Genomic DNA, 21,241 nt, shown 5'->3' with positions numbered 1-21,241 from the left:
CAAAAAGGGCTCTCGAACTTCCCCAGGTAACTATAGAGCCGTAAGCTTAAAGTCCATTGTGGGGAAACTATTTGAGGGGCTTATAAGGGACTACATCCAGGAATATGTAGTGGCTAATAGTATTATAAGTGACAACCAGCATGGTTTTACTAAGGACAGAAGCTGTCAAACAAACCTAATATGTTTCTATGAAGAGGTAAGTAGAAGCCTGGACGGGGGCGCAGCTGTGGATATCGTGTACCTGGATTTTGCTAAAGCATTTGACACCGTTCCTCATGGACGTCTGATGGGTAAGTTTAAGTCTATCGGTTTGGAAAGTTTAGTCTGTAACTGGATTGAAAACTGGCTTAATAATCGTACCCAGAGAGTGGTGGTCAATGATTCCTACTCCAAATGGTCCCCGGTAATAAGTGGTGTACCCCAAGGGTCAGTACTGGGCCCTCTTCTGTTTAACTTGTTTATTAATGATATTGAGAATGGAATTAAAAGCAATGTTTCTATCTTTGCAGACGACACCAAGCTTTGTAGTACAGTACAGTCTATGGAGGATGTGCAGATGTTACAGGATGACTTAGACACACTGAGTGTTTGGGCGTCCATTTGGCAAATGAGGTTCAATGGGGATAAATGTAAAGTTATGCACCTGGGTACTAATAACCCACATGCATCATATGTCCTGGGGGGAGTTACTCTGGGAGAGTCACTGATAGAGAAGGATCTGGGTATACTTGTAGATAATAGATTTCAGAACAGTACACAATGTCAGTCAGCTGCTTCTAAGGCCAGCAGGATATTGTCATGTATATAACAGGCCGGGAGTCTCGGGACAGGGATATAATATTTCTGATTTATAAAGCTTTGGTGCGGCCTCATCTGGAGTATGCCGTCCAGTTTTGGAATCAGATTCATAAAAAGGATGTTCTAGAGCTGGAGAGGGTACAAAGACGGGCAACTAAACTAATAAGGGGAATGGAGCATCTTAGTTATGAGGAGAGATCAGAGGAATTTAATTTGTTTAGTCTCCAGAAGAGACGTTTAAGGGAAGATATGATTGATTTATGTATTTATATATATATAAATGGCCCCTACAAGAAATATGGGGAAGTATTAAAGATTAGGATTTCAGAATATATTCTCCCAAGGTATTGCCGGCCTACCTGAGACCCTGCTGGTGCACAGAGACCCAGTTGGAGGGCAGCCACCACTACACCCATTATGGCGATTGCAGGGGGAGAAGCCGCACACAGCGCACAAACAGCAGCCGCTGCCACGAAGATGTACGATACGCGGCAGTGTCCCTGCCTACTCCAGAGATTGTGTAGCCTGCAGATCGGTGAGAGGTGCTGAAGGCAGCAATTTCTGTTTATTCTAGTGATTGTGCTACAGTGTAAGCTCAGCGACTGTGACAAACTACTATCTTGATGAACAGTTACATTATAATATTCTGTCATCAACAAATAGCAACATCATAGCAATAGCCACCACTGCACCGGCTGCCGGCCTGACATATACCTTCTATGGCATCAGTTACACCTACACAGCTCAGGAGAAATATAAATTTATGAATGAGCTGTCACCTATCTTATTCTACAGACCCAAATGGCCACTAGGAGGCTTGTGAATGATATGAACTAATCTTATATATACTATTTTTATATTATTATTATTATTATTTATATTATTATTATTATTATTATTATTATTATTATTATTATTATTATTATTATTATTATTATTATTCTTTTCTGACATTTCAAGACCTTATAAATTGTTACTGAGTTATTTTATTATCATCTGCACACTGCCATAGAGACTGGATAGTGACATTGCATCCCTTATATACACAGCCCATAGTTACATTGCATCCCATAATATATACAGCCCATAGTGACATTGAATCCTGTATATATACAGCCCATAGTGACATTGCATCCCATAATATATACAGCCCATAGTGACATTGCATCCCATAATATATACAGCCCATAGTGACATTGCATTTCCCAACATATACAGCCCATAGTGACATTGCATCCCATAATATATACAGCCCATAGTGACATTGCATTTCCCAACATATACAGCCCATAGTGACATTGCATCCCATAATATATACAGCCCATAGTGACATTGCATCCCATAATATATACAGCCCATAGTGACATTGCATCCCATAATATATACAGCCCATAGTGACATTGCATTTCCCAACATATACAGCACATAGTGACATTGCATCCCATAATATATACAGCCCATAGTGACATTGCATCCTATAATATATACAGCCCATAGTGACATTGCATTTCCCAACATATACAGCACATAGTGATAATGAATTCCATAAAGTATTGTATACAGCCCATAGTAACATTGCATCCCCCTTAATATATACAGCCCATAGAGACAGTACATTCTCCAATACATAAAGCCCATAATATACTGCATACAGCCCATAGTGACAGTCCTTCCATAATATATACTGTACAGCCGAAAGTGACAGTGTATCCCATAATATACTGTATACAGCCCATAGTGACAATGTATCCCATAATATAATGTATACAGTCCATACTGACAGTGCATCCCATAATATATACAGCCCATAGTGACAGTGCATCCCATAATATACTGTATACAGCCCATAGTGACAGTCCTTACATAATATATACTGTATAGCTGAAAGTGACAGTGTATCCCATAATATACTGTATACAGCCCATAGTAACAGTGCATCCCATTATATACTGTATACAGCCCATAGTGACCATGTATCCCATAATATAATGTATACAGCCCATAGTGACAGCGCATCCCATAATATATACAGCCCATAATGACAGTGCATCCCATAATATACTGTATACAGCCCATAGTGACAGTGAATCCCATAATATACTGTATACAGCCTATAGTGACAGTGCATCCCATAATATACCATATAATTCTATGGTTATATTGCATATCATAGTATATACAGCCCATAATATATCAACTACAAGCAAAAATACAGGAGAGAAGATCTGCAACACTGAGGACCAATCATGTCCCGGCATGTCTGATGATGTCACAATGACCGAGTAACCGCATCAGTGACATCATCAGCTTCCCAGCCCATAAATCCCCCTGCCGGACAGTAATCTGCCTTCTTGATCTGTGAGAGCAGAGATAGAGCGATCACCATGGAGATCCGCGGTCTGGCCTTCCTGCCTGTGGCCTGGAGTCTATGGGGCCTGTATATGCTGGTTATCCTGACCGTCATCTCAGGACACAACCAGCAGCCGTACATCAGGTAAGACGGCCAGAAGTACTATGTTATTCTATTATTATTACTGGGTTATCTCTGGGTTATTATTATTAGTATTACTATTACTATTATTATTATTATTATTATTATTAGATAACTCCCAGCGTTTCCTCTCTTTCAGTGGCACGGGAATACAGTCCCCGGAGTCGGTGGTATACACCATTGTCTTCCTGGTCTTATCCATCCTAGGTAAGTGGCTGCGGCTTCCTATAGGGCGGTGACATTAGGAGGAGCTGACTGGCCGCCATACCTGGAGATTATATCCATCACTGGGTCCTGGAGCAGATATACACATGACCTGTGGAGATCTGGGGCTGGTAACACGTCTTCTCTATTTCAGGACCTGGCATTGCTTTCCTCCATTACAGGTTCATGTTATATCGGTGTGAACCAGCGGAGAAGCGCTTCATCATCTGCCAGAGACTCTTCCTTATCATCGGGTGGATCGTGGCCATTGGGACCTCTGTGAATGCTGTATATTCAGTGAGTATATACTGTATATATTGTAGTATACAGGACCTCAGACCAAGTGATATATAGAGGGGTCATTGCGGGGGGTCATGAGGTTTTGTATTACACTCAGGGCCGTCTTAACAGCATTATGGGCCCCTGGGCAGAGGTGCGAATCTGCCCCCCCCCCAACCGCCGCCATCAAATCCCCCACATCTTTGCATATAGTGCCCCCCATAGTAGCCAATTCCCCCATATAGTGCCCCCCATAGTAGCCAGTGCCCCCCATAGTAGCCAGTACCCCCATAGTAGCCAGTGCCCCCCATAGTAGCCAGTGCCCCCCATAGTAGCCAGTAACCCTATAGTAGCCAGTGCCCCCCATAGTAGCCAGTGCCCCCATAGTAGTCAGTACCCCTATAGTAGCCAGTGCCCCCCATAGTAGCCAGTACCCCTATAGTAGCCAGTGCCCCCCATAGTAGCCAGTGCCCCCATAGTAGCCAGTGCCCCTATAGTAGCCAGTGCCCCCCATAGTAGCCAGTGCCCCCCATAGTAGCCAGTGCCCCCATAGTAGCCAGTGCCCCCCATAGTAGCCAGTGCCCCCATAGTAGCCAGTGCCCCCATAGTAGCCAGTGCCCCCCATAGTAGCCAGTACCCCTATAGTAGCCAGTGCCCCCATAGTAGCCACTGCCCCCATAGTAGCCAGTGCCCCCCATAGTAGCCAGTACCCCTATAGTAGACAGTGCCCCCATAGTAGCCAGTACCCCCCATAGTAGCCAGTGCCCCCGATAGTAGCCAGTGCCCCCCATAGTAGCCAGTACCCCCTATAGTAGCCAGTGCCCCCGATAGTAGCCAGTGCCTCCATAGTAGGCAGTGCCCCCCATAGTAGCCAGTGCCCCCAATAGTAGCCAGTGCCCCCATAGTAGCCAGTGCCCCCCATAGTAGCCAGTGCCCCCATAGTAGCCAGTGACCCCATAGTAGCCAGTGACCCCCAAAACAACAAACCAGTTACTCACCCGTCCGCCGGCCCCTGCAGCTGATGTCTCCCGGCAGCGTGCACTCCCTTCATCCTCCAGTACAGGCAGCGGGGTACAGAGAGACTGTCTGTGCCGGAAGTGTCCGGCTGCACGACACATCCAGGACACAGGCAGCGTCTCTGTACCCCGCTGCCTGTGCCCGGAGGATGACGGGAGTGCGCGCTGCCGGGAGACATCAGCTGCAGGGGCCGGCGGACGGGTGAGTAACTGGACTGCCGGCCCCTTCTATCGCCACTTAGCTGAGCCGATCAGAAGCCCAGGAAAGTGCTGCTCATTGCACTTTCCTGGGCTTCTGATCGGCTCAGCTGAGAAGCGATAGAAGGGGCGGGCGGAGGGGGTTGCTCAGGGCCGCTCACTATGCATATGCATAGTGAGCGGCAATATAGGGGGCGGGCGGGACGGCTTCCTTGCGGTGCTCAGCACTGCTTGGAAGCCGTCTTCGCTTTATAGGACGCACTTAGTTTTATAAGTGCGTCTTATAAAGCAAAAAATACAGGTGTGTCCCAGAGGGCAGGGGCCCCCTAGGACGCAAGGGCCCCCGGGCAACCGCCTACCCTGCCCAATGGGTAAGACGGCCCTGATTACACTCCACCTGAGGCTGCTGAGGTTCGGGATGCTGTATGACACTGACAGGTCTCTTTATGTTCTAGGTGAGAAGCAATCCTTTGGCCCACAGGATCGGCGCAGGAGTGGCGTTTGTCGGCACAGCAATTTACAACGTTTGCCAAGCTGGATTCCTGTACAGAAGATCGTACAGCAGCCGCCTGATGTGCCACATGAGACTGGCCGCAGCCTTGGGGACCATTGTGATACTGGTTCTGTGTAAGTAACATGTTGTGTGCTGGATACACTGTACAATAGGTCAGACGTGACAGTATAGGAGGCGATATAATACTACTATTCTGTTTCTTTCCAGTTGCTGTAGGAATGGTCTCCTTCTACACTGAGCTGTGTACCGGACGTTGTGCTGAGGTGAGTGCCTGTCACTAGTCACCATCTTGTGTAATCCTCATGTGTCCTGTATAAGAGTAATATAGAACCTCTTGGTGGCCATGTCCCCCCCATCTCCTCCCAGTCCTGAGCCCCTGGTGAGTACAGCCGCACACTAACCCCCTCTATTCTGTCCTTCTATCTCCTTCAGATCTTCAATGTGCCCGTCCTGGTAAGTGAGTACCTGGGATTCTGCGGCCTGACATTACACCAGCTAACCAGCTACACAGACTTCCAGGTGAGGAGATGACGGGTGAAGGTCTCATTGGGCGACAGATATCGTCCTGTTCCTCATATAGAAAGTTATAAGAGATCAGTGATGTCTGATCATTAATGTTCTTTCTTCTTGTTTTTCTTAGAGTTTATCTGTAACGGTCTCCAGTGACGGCATCACCATCTGCCTGAGGGAGAAGACCGAGGACCCTGAAAACCCTGCCTAACATCCAGGAGAACTAGGATGTGTATAGAGAGTCCCGGGCGATGTGCTGAGGTGAGTGCCTGTCACTAGTCACCATCTTGTGTAATCCACCTGTCCTGTATAAGAGTAATATAGAACCTCTTGGCGGACATGTCATCCTCCATCTCCTGCAGATCTTCTATTTGCCCGTCCTGGAAGCTGAATATATAGGACTCTGAGACAAATTTCCAGGTGAGTAGATGACGTGTGAAGGTCTCATGGACTCCAGATATAATCCCCTTCCTCATATATACATAGAGATCATTAATCTTCTTTCTTCTTCTTTTTCCTAGCGTCTGTCTCTAATGTTATCCTGAGAAGGCGTCTCCATCTGCCTGAGGGAAAAGACCCAGAACCCTAAAACCTCGGGGACTGGAGAAAGATACAACAACATGCGGACAACGCTGGATTATAACATCTCATCACACTACAGAATCTCCTACATGTCAGCTCTATGGCCGGAGAATGGAGACGGCTGAGAAATCCCCATGATACAATGGGACAGCGGCTCGATCTGGCTGGAAATTCCGTCACTTTTGCTCAGTGTGAACGGCCTGAAAAGCTGGAGTCGTCCCACCCAGAGGATAAAGCTCAGTAAATCTGGCAGGGTTAATGGGGGCAAGGTTTTCTATATGACCGATGTACAAGTATTGATAAATCTCCCCCTATGGGTCCTTAATAAAGATATAAAATGATCGCTAGTGTTTTCTTCATTTGTATTAATAAAAATAGAAGATATATACAGCCACTAGTGACATTGCATCCCCCAATATATACAGCCACTAGTGACATTACATCCCCCTCACCCCAATGTATATATATATATATATATATATATATATATATATTTATATATATATATATATATACACACACACCTCAGTTCTGTTGGTTCCAGAAGGCAGAAGGAAGAAAATCTATCAGCCGAGTCAGTTATTTTCGCCCATCAGCAAGTTTTAAGTGTTTTATTTATGTATTTATTTTTGTTCAGACCACGGTGAAAGGGAGGCCATAGTTACCTTTATTATTTTAGTGTGCTGTAGCTTCATTGTGTAATCTTACCTGTGGTTAATATGAAAATGAGGGTGTTCAGTGCACTGGGGGCAGTCCTTTAATCCTCAGTATACCAATCAGTCTGTCTATTGATTCTTACACAATGTCTACTGATGAATAGTCTGCAGTGATCAGCAGTAGGGATGAGCAAAGCAAACTGTTGAACAAGTCAGAATTCTTTACATATATTAATGCAAATAAACCTAGGTCAGAGCATGACGGTCCCCTAAATATTGGTGATGGGGAGTTAATAACTTGGGATCAGGAGAAATCCAAGTTAATGAATGGGTTCTTCAGCTCTGTATATACAAAAGAAGGTGCTGAGGTGGATGGGGGCCAGTGCTGCTAACACATGTAATGTAATTTACCCTTGTATGAAATATTCTGTGATTCTTTGCTTACTGGTATTGTGCCGAGGGACTGGCGTAAGGCAAATGTAGTGCCAATTTTCAAAAAGGGCTCTCGAACTTCCCCAGGTAACTATAGACCTGTAAGCTTAACGTCCATTGTGGGGAAACTATTTGAGGGGCTTATAAGGGACTACATCCAGGAATATGTAGTGGCTAATAGTATTATAAGTGATAACCAGCATGGTTTTACTAAGGACAGAAGCTGTCAAACCAACCTAATATGTTTCTATGAAGAGGTGAGTAGAAGCCTGGATGGCGGCGCGGCTGTGGATATCGTGTACCTGAATTTTGCAAAAGCGTTTGGCACAGTTCCTCATGGGCGTCTGATGGGTAAGTTTAAGTCTATCGGTTTGAAAAGTTTAATGTGTAACTGGATTGAAAACTGGCTTAATAATTGTACCCAGAGAGTGGTGGTCAATGATTCCTACTCTGAATGGTCTCCGGTAATAAGTGGTGTACCCCAAGGGTCAGTACTGGGCTCCCTTCTGTTAAACCTTTTTATTAATCATATTGAGAATGGAATTAACAGCAATGTTTCTATCTTTGCAGATGACACCAAGCTTTGTAGTACAGTACAGTCTATGGAGGATGTGCAGATGTTACAGGATGACTTAGACACACTGAGTGTTTGGGCGTCCACTTGGCAAATGAGGTTCAATGTGGATAAATGTAAAGTTATGCACCTGGGTACCAATAACCCACATGCGTCATATGTCCTGGGGGGAGTTACTCTGGGAGAGTCGCTGATGGAAAAGGATCTGGGTGTACTTGTAGATAATAGACTACAGAACAGTACACAATGTCAGTCAGCTGCTTCTAAGGCCAGCAGGATATTGTCATGTATATAACAGGCATGGACTCGCGGGACAGGGATATAATATTACCGCTTTATAAAGCTTTGGTGCGGCCTCCAGTTTTGGAACCCGATTCATAAAAAGGATGTTCTAGAGCTGGAGAGGGTACAAAGACGCGCAACTAAACTAATAAGGGGAATGGAGCATCTTAGTTATGAGGAGAGATTAAAAGAATTACATTTGTTTAGTCTGGAAAAGAGACGTTTAAGGGGAGATATGATTAATTTATTTAAATATATAAATGGCCCCTACAAGAAATATGGGGAAAAGATGTTCCAGGTAAAACCCCCTCAAAGGACAATGGGGCATTGCCTCCGCCTGGAGAAAAAAAGGTTCAATCTCCGGAGGCGACAAGCCTTCTTTACTATGAGAACTGTGAATCTATGGAACAGTCTACCCCAGGATCTGGTCACAGCAAAAACAGTAGAGGGCTTCAAAACAGGGCTAGACAAGTTCTTAGACCAAAATAATATAAATGCATATGTATAGAACTTATCACCCCTCCCCCTTCCCTGTATCCATCCCCTCCTTGGTTGAACTTGATGGACATGTGTCTTTTTTCAATCGTATTAACTATGTAACTATGTAACCGACCGGGACAGCTTTCAGGGACACTGTTCTTGCTTCTAGAGAGCCGGATGCCCACTTCTGTATTGCAGGGAGCACCGCACACTGGCTGGCTCCTGACACAAAGCTTGGCTTTGGCTGTCCAGGCATGTTAGGACTTGTAGTTGTGCTTCATACTTCATACATTTATACTTTAGAGACTGGGTTCACACAGCGTATGACACTGGTCGTTTTGTGACCTGGCTGAGTAAGGGTGGTATTACACGGGCCGAGCAGGGCCCGATAATACCTGTAAACGAGCAGCGATCTGCTAGATCGTTGCTCGTTTACTGGGCCTATTACACGGCCCGATAATCGTTTGACAAGAGCTGCAAGGACATTGTTACCGATGTCCTTGCAGCCCTTGCTAAACTGGCATACATTACCCATCCACGTTCCAGGGCTGCTCCTGCAGTCCGCTTCTCCCGGGGTCCCGCGCGCGCTCTAGCTTCACAGAGGCCTGTCAGCTGATAGGCCGCTCAGCCAATCACAGGCCAGGACCGCCGCGGCCTTTGATTGGCTGAGCGGCCTATCAGCTGACAGGCCTCTCTGAAGCTAGAGCGCGCGCGGGACCCTGGGAGAAGCGGACGGCAGGAGCAGCCCTGGAACGTGGATGGGTAATGTATATCGTTAGTCGCCGGCCACGCACCGCTATTACACGCAGCGGTGCGTGGTCGGTGCTTGACGAAAATAGGGTCTAACCTATTTCAACGATCAGCCGATGATCGTTGTCATCGGCTGATCGTTGCATTTATTACACGGAGCAATAATCGGCCAAATCGGGCAAATTCGGCCGATTATCGTTCCGTCTAATAGTACCCTAACAGAATGGCCAGTGTCAGTGAAGTTTATCCTGTCCGGTGCTGCAGTAGCTGCGGAATAATCTTCTTTTCTGGTGAATTAGGATGTGGGTGCAACCATGTGTGCCTGCATTCCCAATTCACCCTTGCACACAATGGAGATCGCGGCCAGAGGCGCACTTTCCATTGTGTGGGCTGTCAGTGTTGTTTGGCCGCTATTCAATGAATAGCAACCACACAAAACTGACATGCCAGTTTTTCCTGTGGCCGCTAGGGATCACGGCGTGGAGTGTATACAATGTATATACACTCCGGCCGGGATCCCATAGATTTTAACGCAATGCATATTTTGAATTAATCTTGACCGTTTGCAAATCCGTGATTAATTCAAAGTATAGGTTGTGTGAACTAAGCCTAAATGTGTAGAAGAAATTAGCAATCCTAAGGAGAAAAAGGGATTGTTAATGAAACTGTTCATTCAACTTTAATATGCTATCAGTATAATTGGCTGAAATTGAAAGTAATGTCACAGCTATATCATATTTATTTGGAAAATTTTTAGGATTTATATACTTTAGTTCCATGAGAACATTTTCTACATCATCACATCACCACAACAACAAAAAAAACTCCTTATACACGTATGACCATAATAGTTTAAAAAGAATTGGAAAGAAAACAAGGAGTACCCTCATAGAAACCCACAATTACAGTATATATCATGCACATAGAGTATTATATCTTCAAAGGTAAATAGGGGCAACTATGGTGTGCTGTGCATTCAAGTTTTATTTGATCATACCTCCAACCCTGCCCAATCCTGTGTCACCATGTGCTGGGGCTCTAGCGATTGTAATATTAGGCATTATGGTTATCATCACTATTGTCATTACAGTGTTCTCCTGACTAAGGAAGTTAGAGCACTAACCTCCTCTCGTTGGAGGCCTGGAGTATATAAGAACATATTTTAATTAAATGCTTTGTTGTAGTGATGACATCACAATATGATCACATTAAAGACATACAGGCAAAGTGTACCCTTATGAGGATCCCAAGCAATCACTTTTCATTTATAGAGATACCTAACAGTAATTGTTTGACCAGCCCTTCCAGCCTACACCACCGTATCTCTGTCATGTGATTACAACATGCTGCCTTGTGCTGAATAATGCAGCAGGTGCTGCAACTTCACTGCAATGCATTCTGGGACTTCTAGTACTGAGTAAGTCAACCAGGAAGTACAACCATGAAATATGGAACTAAAATGCCAAGACAAATGGATTTTTGGTAGATTCAGAACTGGGCCGACATGTAAGCAATACTATCTGATTCTGACAGATCCTCTAGAGCCATAGACCTCAATTTCTATTCACTCGTAATTCCCTCAGTAAGACAGTGCCCTTAATAATCTCAAACTTCTAAACCGCTAGTGTATTATCCTCCATGTCACTATAACGCATGCTGTTTTTACAACACTTAGATGGAGATTGATCAAACTGATGTAAAGTAGAATTGGCCCAGTTGCCCCTAGCAACCAGATTCTACCTTTTATTTTTCAAAGAATCTGTGAGGAATGAAAAGTAGAATCTGATTGGTTGCTAGGGGCAACTAAGACAATTCTACTTTACACCAGTTTGATTAACCCATAGCTGCACCAGGACGTTATTTAACGTCCTCGTGCCGCTATGGGAGTTCAGAGGGGGGTCGCGCGGCGACCACCCTCTGAACTGCCGCGATCCCGGGTGCCGCGTGTAGCCCGGGCTCGCGGCTATTAGCGGGCACGGTCCGATCGCCGTGCCCGCTAATTAAGTACTTAGAAGCAGCTGTCAAAGTTGACAGCTGCTTCTAAATACTTGCGGTTATACATCCCTGGTGGTCTAGTGGGGGGATCGCCCCCCTGCGGCGCGATTGCGGGGGGGCGATCCCTGCATCCATACCGGGCCGGGGTCTGCTCCGTAATGGCGCTGATCCCGGCTCGGCATTCTATTGCTTTTGGCTGCAGCAGCTAAAAGCAATAGAACACCGATCTCATGGATTCATGCTGTATAACTATACTGCATGGATCTCTATGAGAGATCAGAGTGCATATACTAGAAGCCCCCCAGGGGGGCTTCTAGTATATGTCTAAAGTAAAAGAAAAAAGTATTTTTAATAACACAAAACCCCCTCCCCTAATAAAAGTCTGAATCACCCCCCTTTCCCCATTTTATAAATAAAAATAAATAAATAAATTAATAAACAAACATGTTTGCTATCGCCGCGTGCGTAATCGCCCGAACTATTAATTAATCACATTCCTGATCTCACACGGTAAACGGCGTCAGCACAAAAAAATCCCAAAGTGCAAAATTGCGCATTTTTGGTCGCATCAAATCCAGAATAATTGTAATAAAAAGCGATCAAAAAGTCATATATGCGCAATCAAGGTACCGATAGAAAGATCACATCATGGCGCAAAAAATGACACCTCACACAGACCCATAGACCAAAGGATAAAAGCGCTATAAGCCCGGGAATGGAGCGATTTTAAGGAACGTATATTGGTTAACAACGGTTTGAATTTTATACAGGCCATCAGATACAATATAAGTTATACATGTTACATATCGTTTTAATCGTAACGACTTGAGGAACATGCATAACAAGTCAGTTTTACCCCAGGGCGAATGGCGTAAAAACACATTTCCCCCAAATAAAAGAAATGCGTTTTTTTTTTCAATTTCACCACACATATAATTTTTTTCTGGTTTCCCGGCACATTTTAGGCAAAAATTACATCTGCCATAGCAAAGTACAATTAGTTGCACAAAAAATAAGGGCTCATTTGGGTCTCTAGGTGGAAAAATGCAGGCGCTATGGCCTTATATACACGAGGAGGGAAAAACGAAAACGCAAAAATGAAAACTGGCTGTGTCCCCTAAGGGTTAATCTCCACCTTAGTGTGTCCTAACTACAGGCTTACTAAACAGACAGTTATGTTGTCCTTTATAGGTCCCCAGGGCTGAAAAGGAATCACTGTTAGGGTCAACCTTTCCTTGTACTGATGTGATATCAAAAGGCATGGGGAACCTATGGCCATCCAGCTTGTGCAAAGCATTAGCTATCCAGGCATGATGGAAATTGTAGTTTTGCAACAGCTGGAGGACCGCAGGTTCCCCATTCCTGCTGTAGACAGAGGACCCACACTTTCCAGTGGGCGGTTTTTAGAGAGTCAATATTGTGCGCACTTAAATATGTTTCCCAAGGATTTTCTAACTTCTTTATTCCTTAAGGTGTAAATAATCGGATTCAATGATGGCGTGATTAATGCAAACAATATAGCTGCAACTCTGTCACGTTCAATTGATTCTTCAGAGTCAGGACCAAGGTAGGTGCACATGGCCGTCCCATAGAATAACATCACAATGGTCAAGTGGGCAGAACAGGTTGAGAAAGCTTTAGATCTGCCCTTTGAAGACTGATGAGCAACAACATAACTGATTATGTAGAAATAGGATAGTACCGTCAGAATGAAGGTGCCCGTGCAAATAAATCCGCTGAAATATGTTAGTGTCATCTGATTGACACTGATATCTTTACAGGCCAATTTTATTACTGGTTTTACATCACAGTAGAAGTGATGGACCTTGTAAGCATTACAAAATGGCAGCTGGGATGTCATCAGAGCGTTCACCAATGACGTTGTAAGACCTGCGGCCCATGACAAAACAACGAGGTAGACGCAAACAGACTTTCTCATAATAATCTTGTACCGGAGAGGGTGGCATATAGCAACATATCGATCATAACCCATGGCAGAAAGTAGGACTCCTTCCGAAAAACCTAGTGAATGGAAAAAATACATCTGCATAATGCAGCCTTCCATGGAGATCACATTCTGTATCCAGAACCCAACCATCATTTTAGGTACTGTCACAGAAGAAAAGCAGATATCCAGAAATGATAGATTGGCCAAGAAGAAATACATTGGAGAATGAAGGGACGGATCTTTGGTGGCCAAAATGATGATAACGACATTGCCCATGATATCAAGCTGGTAGAGGAGGAGAACAAAAACAAACAGGACCTTCTGAAGCCATGGCAAGTCCGTGATTCCAGCGAGGATGAAGTCAGAAACTGATGTCCTGTTCCAAGATTCCATATTTTCTAATGTGTGGCTGTAAGAAATGTGGTCACTAACTAGTTAATGTTTGGATATTGTATAAAGACTAAAATATGATTTTTTAATATAATGTTATCGGATTTAGAGAATAATAAGAAATAACCAATCTCCGGGACTCTGCTCTGCATTTCATCCCAACACAATAGAAATGGCCTCTCGTCTTTACAGAGCTTGGTACCACCAGGAAAGATCTTCATTTGGATTCTTGGGTCTTTTCTAGAGAGGACAATTAAGATGGTGACCTTTTCTATTTTAAACCAATGACAATAAACCTATGTGATGGTCCTTTCTTACTGCCGTATTGACTACTGGTTAGTTATTGCTTTCCTTTAGTCTCCTTAAGGCTATGTTCACACTGCATATGATTCCGTCCGTAGTGCGAACCGCGAATATACACACGTAGTTTTGAGGTTGATGCGTTCGCTTGAAAGTATACGATATACGTCCGCATAATGCACACTACGTATGAGCTTACGGCCGGATCGTATACGGCGCCATGAAAAATGAACAAGACCATTGTTTGAGGGCGGAAATGTTGAAACTCACAGCCGTGGATTTCAGTGCGGTCCCGTGCCAAGTACTTATTTCAGCCAAATTGAACTTGATTTTTCGATCCAAAAGGTTCTGTGTGGTTTACGGGGCTGGGCGAAGAATTCCAAGTAAATTACCTGCCTCAGATCGCTTCGAAACAAGCTAGGGAAGCATAACTGTACTACGGGCGTATGTTCGCGATTCGTATGCATCCGGCCGCATGTCTATTTTTCCCACGCCCGTAGTTTCAGCCGCACATGTACGGCGGCTTACGATCTATGGACGGAATCATACGCAGTGTGAACATAGCCTAAAAGTATAAATTTAAAGTAGCACTTTCATTTAGAGAATAAAAACAAAAAATGTTAACATGTTATGCAGACAAGTAAAAAAAAAATAATTGGTCAGTTTCTCATCACCACCACAACCTCTAGACTCATGCAGGAGATGGGCTTAATTATAGGTGAGAAGTACCTGTTGCTGACTGGCTGGGACCCCCACAGCCTGACTGCCAGGGTCCCGGTCACTTTTCCTGACAGGCAGAGGAGTAATACTTACCTCCTTTTTTTCAGATCAGCAATCTTTTCATAGAATCTGCCGTAGCCCTCCTTAGTACTGATCAATGCTATGCAATTAAAAATATAAAAGTGATCAAAAATTTCCAATTATACCAATGTGATACCAATAAAAAACATAGATCAGGGTGCAAAAAATGAGACCCAACCAGCCCTGTAGGTTGAAAAATAAAAGAATTAGAAGGTCTTAGAAGGCGAGGAGGAGAGCACAGCTTCAATGTGACCAGGACATCCATGCATCAATGACCTTTGGTCATGAAGGGGTTAAAGTAGTTATATCCTACATCTCAGCCAATCTTTGGCTGTGGTGCTGTCCTGTCTCAGTCATTGATTGGCTGAGCGGGCTGTCACTACCGAGACAACCTCATCTCGGAAGTAACAGTGACTCCAGGATGTTCTTTTTGGCAAAGATTTTTGGAATTATACATAATCATTTAACTATATTAAAATTGAGTGTTCTGTATGCGAAGTCCCACAATAAAACATTCAGTGCATTAATTTTTTACAGTACAAATCAATGGGAAAAGTATGGTTGGGCATACGCCAGAAGTTAATAGGAATAGTCTTTGTAATGGTACAACACCACCCTAATAATGTCTACCTTCCAGTTCACAAAACCAAAATGAATGTAAGAGTGCTTTAGAAAAAAACATAACTTTTAATCAGAAACATATAAAAAGCACTGATCGCATCAATTCACCACAATATCTGTCAAAAGTCAAGAAGTCTAAAGGTCCCTATACACACAAATGAACACTCAGCCATCAGTTACCTCTCCTGTCCGCCATCTGCCCCCCCCATCGGGGACAGATTAACTCTACCATAGGCCTCAGGCTGTTCACCAAGCCTGGGCCCCTCCACCCCACTGTAACTATGGAAACACTAACGTGGTGTTCGTAGTACACGATAGATATGTCATGATGCCCTGATTTGTGCAATATCGAGGTAAAAAAGTAGCGATTGTTTGCAAATAATGGCAGAACTGTAGCCAGGAACAATATAACACCTTAAATGTAAGGGTCCTATTACACAGAGCGATTTTAACGATTAAAGACTAATGATAAACGATCACAAACGAGATTGTTTATCGTTAACCTGAAATCGTTCACCATATTACACAGAACAATAATCGTTAGTTTTGATCTTTACTGCTATAGTTATTGCGATCGTTTATTCCTTCTGATCCCAGCAAAACAATGAACAATGTGCAATTACACTGAACGATTAGTGAAAAAATGTAGGACTTGAATTCTGAATTTAAGATTCAGATCTAAATCAACGATCAACGACATACGAACGATTTTTCGATTGTTGCCTGCAATTACACAGAACGATTGTCGTTTAAATTCGAATATAACAATTTTTCGCACGATAATTGTCTCATGTTATAGGGCCTTAAGTCTGATTGGATGGCCATGGGCCCCCCAGAACTCAGGGCCGCGGGCTGCCCCCAGAGATGGACCTATTATAATCCGCTACTGCCCCCCATACACAGGAAAGTTTGACATGGCCGAGCGATTCAGTGTTCTTTATGTGAGAGAGAGCTCTTGCTGTGGCTTAGCTCTTCCAGAACAAAAGGGTTAGGCGGTCCATCAACCATCATCTGAGCCCCCCTCCCACAAAACAGGTTTGTTCGACCAAAGTTTAAGGTGTATGGGGACCTTTCCAGATACCATCTCTGATATCAGGATGTGGGGATTCATTATACCTCAGTCTATGACCAGCTCAAGGTCTTATGGTTACATTGTCTACAGTTGCTTACTGTATATGTTGGTCAGTAATGAACAAGGATAAAAGTATCTTGGCTATTGTGTTTACTTACCAAACTGGCTGTGATAGCCCTAGAGCTGAAGATGTCAAGTAGGCCAATGGCATGGTGTAACAGAAACACGTAGGGAGTTGGAATGATGATTTCATACATAATAACAATGCCTAAACAATAGATGGATTAAGTGACAACTGGTCCTCATGGTAGATTATGGAACTGAGTGCCTAAATTAGATTTATTGACTTTTGATAAAAATGTGGTGATGGAATCAGGTGGTTTCATTGTCCTATCATCTCTTCTATAGATGCTATAGGAAACAAAACAAAACAAAAAAAAAAAAAACGAAACAGCAGCAACCATGCTTACCTCTAAAATCTGGTTCTGATGAGACGTTAGACCAAGAATCAGCAGCTTTATTTCTATTGTATAAAAAAAAATTGTGAACAGTATTCAGCATATCAGTTACCGACTGACACTGGACTCCAGTATATACCAGTATTTATATACACAACAGGAACAAAACATTACTAGGTAACAGTATAATTCACTAGGTAATTGGAGCAAGGGGAAGAATAGCATTCCCAGAGTTAGCAATTAAAAGACAATTGAAATCAATGTTTTGATATATTTATGAATTCATTTTCTTCTTTAAACCCGTTTCTTTAACCCCTTGACGACCTAGGACGTACCTGTACGCCCTGACCACCTGTCACCAGACGAACCTGGGCGTACAGATAAGTCCTGGGCTATGAAGCACGCTGTGGAGTAGAGCTCACTTCATAGCAGATGGATGTCACCGTTCGTGACAGGCTGTACCCATCGTGCTGCAGCCTGTCATTAACCCCTTAAACGATTGTGGGTGCCTATTAGTTACTGATCCGGACCCCAGTGTGACTGCGGGTGCCCAGATCGCTGTGTTGGACTGCTGGAGGTCTCTTACCTTCCTTCGTGCGGTCCGATCGGCGCTCGGCCACAGGCAGGCTCAATGAGCAGAGCGCCTATTACACTGATCAATGCTGTGCCTATGGCATAACAATGATCAGTGTATGCACTGAAATAAATGCATGTAAAAATCCCCCAGGGGGACTTAAAATGTGTTTTTAAATGTTTTTAAAAGTACCCCAAAGCCCCTCCCCCAATAAAGTTTTAAATCACCCCCATCCCATAATGTAAATAAATCATATAACAATAAATAAATAAATGAACATATAATATACCTTAGCGTGCATAATTGTCCGATATATCAAAATATAACAATCGCCATCCCGTACAGCAAACAGAGTAAACGAAAAGAGAGAGAAAAGCGCCAGGATTACAGATTTTTTGTTGTATTATATATATATAAAACCAAAAAAAGTAATTAAAGCATCCAAGCTAGGCAAATATTATATGAATAAAAAGTAGAGATCATGGCTCAAAAAATGACACCCCATACAGCCCTGTAGGTGAAAAACAAAAACCGTTATGAGTCACAATAGGGCCATTTTATTAATAATTGCATAACAAAAAGGATTTCATAATTTTTTTTTTTGTATATATATCAGATGAAAATCTGTGTAAACTTCATATGGTTGTGTTTGGACTGACCTATAGAATAATGGTATCACATACCTTTTATCGTATAGTGCATTATGTAGACACCGGAATCCCCCAAAAGTTACCATATTGCATTCTTTTTTCCAAATTCACTAATTTATATTTTCATAAATAATATTTTGGGGGATGTTTCATACATGTTATGGTAGAATGAAAGATGCCATTACAAAGCACACTCATTCCTGAAAAAAACAAGCCCTTACATGGCCCTGTAGATAGAAAACTGAAAGTGCTAGAGCTCTTAGACGAGGAGGAGGAAAAAACGAAAATGCAAAAATAAAAATTGGCGAAGTCCATTGGGTCATTTTGGGCTTGGTCCTCAAAGGGTTAAAGGTAGGGTAGGTACTTGCATCTGAAAGACAAAGTGTACCTGTCACTTTTGACAAGTTGTGTTTTTTTCATCGGTGGTTTCTTGGTGCTCAATGAATACTTTAAAAAAGTGGGCAGAGAAGTGCACAGCTGATTGCTTCTTTTCCCAAGACGATCCCATACACTTACTGTCAGGATGGTATCTTTGCGGAGCGTTATGCGCCCCTCGGCTCATGCTGTGCTGCCGAAAAGGCGCTGAAATTCTTGTATTCTGTTTGTGTTTTTGTTTGCAGTGTGTGAACACTGGTTTATTTGCTCACTTTTGTTGGGAGACACACCCAAATTCACCTGCTGAGTTCTGTCTGGCCATGTCAGGGTTAACCTGTGTTTTGGTTCTGCTGTGACTGACAGGTCATCCTGCCAGTGGATCTGTTTTGTTCTCAGGTGTCTGTGCTTGGAGATCAGGGGGATGGTCCAATTATGTTCTGGATCAGAACCCTGGCCTCCTATATAACTACCTCAGTCTGGGATATCATTGCTGGTTATTGACTTAGTCTCTGCCTGCTTGTGGATTCTGTTTCTTTGCATCTCCTGACTACTGCATTGTATCTCTGACCTCCCTTGCTTGCTGCCTGTCCCTGATCATATTGCCTGTTTTCTGATTACGCCTTTGGATCCTGATTTTGTACTTTTGCTGCCCGACTGTTGTGACCCGGCTTGTGGACTATTCTTCATTGTGTTTGTCTGTCTGTTTTGTATTTGTGTTCCACCTAGCCAGTGCAGGGACTGCCGCCCAGTTGCTCGCCGCCATCTTAGGGCGGATTGTGGCAAGTAGGTAGAGGACAGTGGGCGGGGCTAAGCTTAGGGCTCACTGTCTTGTATTGTCCTGCTGTCCGGTTCCTAACAGAATAACCAGCCTTACTTTTTTTTTTTTTCTTTCTCTTCTCTCTCTCCACCTTGCTATGGACCCCATGAAAGCTCTGGTTGAGCAAATGCAAAGTCTCAACCAGCTTGTTCTGGACCTTAAGCAACGGGTGCAGCAGGTAGAGTCTTTCCTGGGCCAAAATGCCATGCTATCTGCTGCTGTTTCCCCAGAACCTCCAGTGCAGCTTCCTGATAGGTTCAAAGGCGAGAGAAGGGCCTTTCGGATCTTTAGAGAGGGATGTAAGTTGTTTTTCAGACTTTGTCCCCGGGCCTCTGGGGATGAGAGCCAGAGAGTGGGCATAGTTATGTCACTCTTACAAGGACCTCCGCAGGAGTGGGCCTTTTCTTTGCCTCCAGATGCCACTGAATTGTCTTCTGTGGATCAGTTTTTCTCTGCATTGGAGTTACTGTATGATGACCCTGACAGGGCAGCAGCAGCTGAGAGGCAGTTGACAGTTTTGAGACAGGGCAAGCGACCAGTGGAGGAGTATTGTGCTGAGTTCCGCCAGTGGTGCGTTCCATCCGGATGGAACGATCCTGCGCTTAGATGCAAATTTAAGCAGGGGTTATCTGATGACATTAATGATGCCTGGACAGGACACCCAGATCCTTCCACCCTAAAGCAGGCCATGAATTTGGCTATTCGCATAGACCGTAGGCTCCGTGACAGACATAGGGAGAAAGTAGGCTCTGACCCTTCTAAGACCTCTGTCCCCTGCTCTGTCAAACACTCTGTTGTTATCCCTGATATACATGAGGACGAGACCATGCAGCTGGGACAATTGGACGCCAGGACCAGGCGAGAACATCGTAGACACAACGGTCTATGTTACTACTGTGGTGACAGTAGCCACTTCATCAATTTCTGCCACAAGCGTCCTAAGCTGCAAGCTAACCGGCTCCCGGATCATCGGCGTCCAGGTGACTCCCAGGAAGGTCACTTGGGCGCACAGGTACCCTCATGTGAAATAAATATTTCAAGTCCTACTGTAACTGATTTGCCCATATCTGATGTGAATTTATCATGTTCTTCTGCTCGTTCTGTCAGTAAACCTGTTCTCCATGCCATGGACTCTTCTTCTGATGAATGGGAGTCAGATGGCAATCTTCTAAGTGAAGTTGAGTCCTGTGAGGGTCCTGAGGCCCCTCGTAAAAGGGGGGGTACTGTCAGGATGGTATCTTTGCGGAGCGTTATGCGCCCCTCGGCTCATGCTGTGCTGCCGAAAAGGCGCTGAAATTCTTGTATTCTGTTTGTGTTTTTGTTTGCAGTGTGTGAACACTGGTTTATTTGCTCACTTTTGTTGGGAGACACACCCAAATTCACCTGCTGAGTTCTGTCTGGCCATGTCAGGGTTAACCTGTGTTTTGGTTCTGCTGTGACTGACAGGTCATCCTGCCAGTGGATCTGTTTTGTT

General features: G+C 44.0%; 2 protein-coding genes across 2 annotated transcripts; one reads left to right on the top strand and one right to left on the bottom strand.

The window, feature by feature from the left end:
* Positions 1–3,182: 3,182 nt before the first annotated feature.
* Positions 3,183–6,897, top strand: LOC138770523 (DNA damage-regulated autophagy modulator protein 1-like). Its single transcript, XM_069949628.1, has 9 exons — positions 3,183–3,292; positions 3,429–3,496; positions 3,648–3,790; positions 5,442–5,613; positions 5,708–5,763; positions 5,933–6,019; positions 6,141–6,271; positions 6,373–6,430; positions 6,532–6,897. The coding sequence occupies exons 1-7, from the start codon at positions 3,183–3,185 to the stop codon at positions 6,219–6,221; spliced, it is 717 nt and encodes a 238-aa protein (XP_069805729.1). The 3' UTR covers positions 6,222–6,271; positions 6,373–6,430; positions 6,532–6,897.
* Positions 6,898–13,172: 6,275 nt separating this feature from the next.
* LOC138770522 (olfactory receptor 12D2-like) lies at positions 13,173–14,102 on the bottom strand. Its single transcript, XM_069949627.1, has one exon. The coding sequence runs from the start codon at positions 14,100–14,102 to the stop codon at positions 13,173–13,175; it is 930 nt and encodes a 309-aa protein (XP_069805728.1).
* Positions 14,103–21,241: the final 7,139 nt, after the last annotated feature.

This window comes from Dendropsophus ebraccatus, chromosome 13, assembly GCF_027789765.1.
Source record: "Dendropsophus ebraccatus isolate aDenEbr1 chromosome 13, aDenEbr1.pat, whole genome shotgun sequence".
Classification (NCBI taxonomy): Eukaryota; Metazoa; Chordata; class Amphibia; order Anura; family Hylidae; genus Dendropsophus; species Dendropsophus ebraccatus.
Note: the sequence above shows the minus strand (reverse complement) of the source record. Positions and strands in the feature narration are given on the sequence as shown.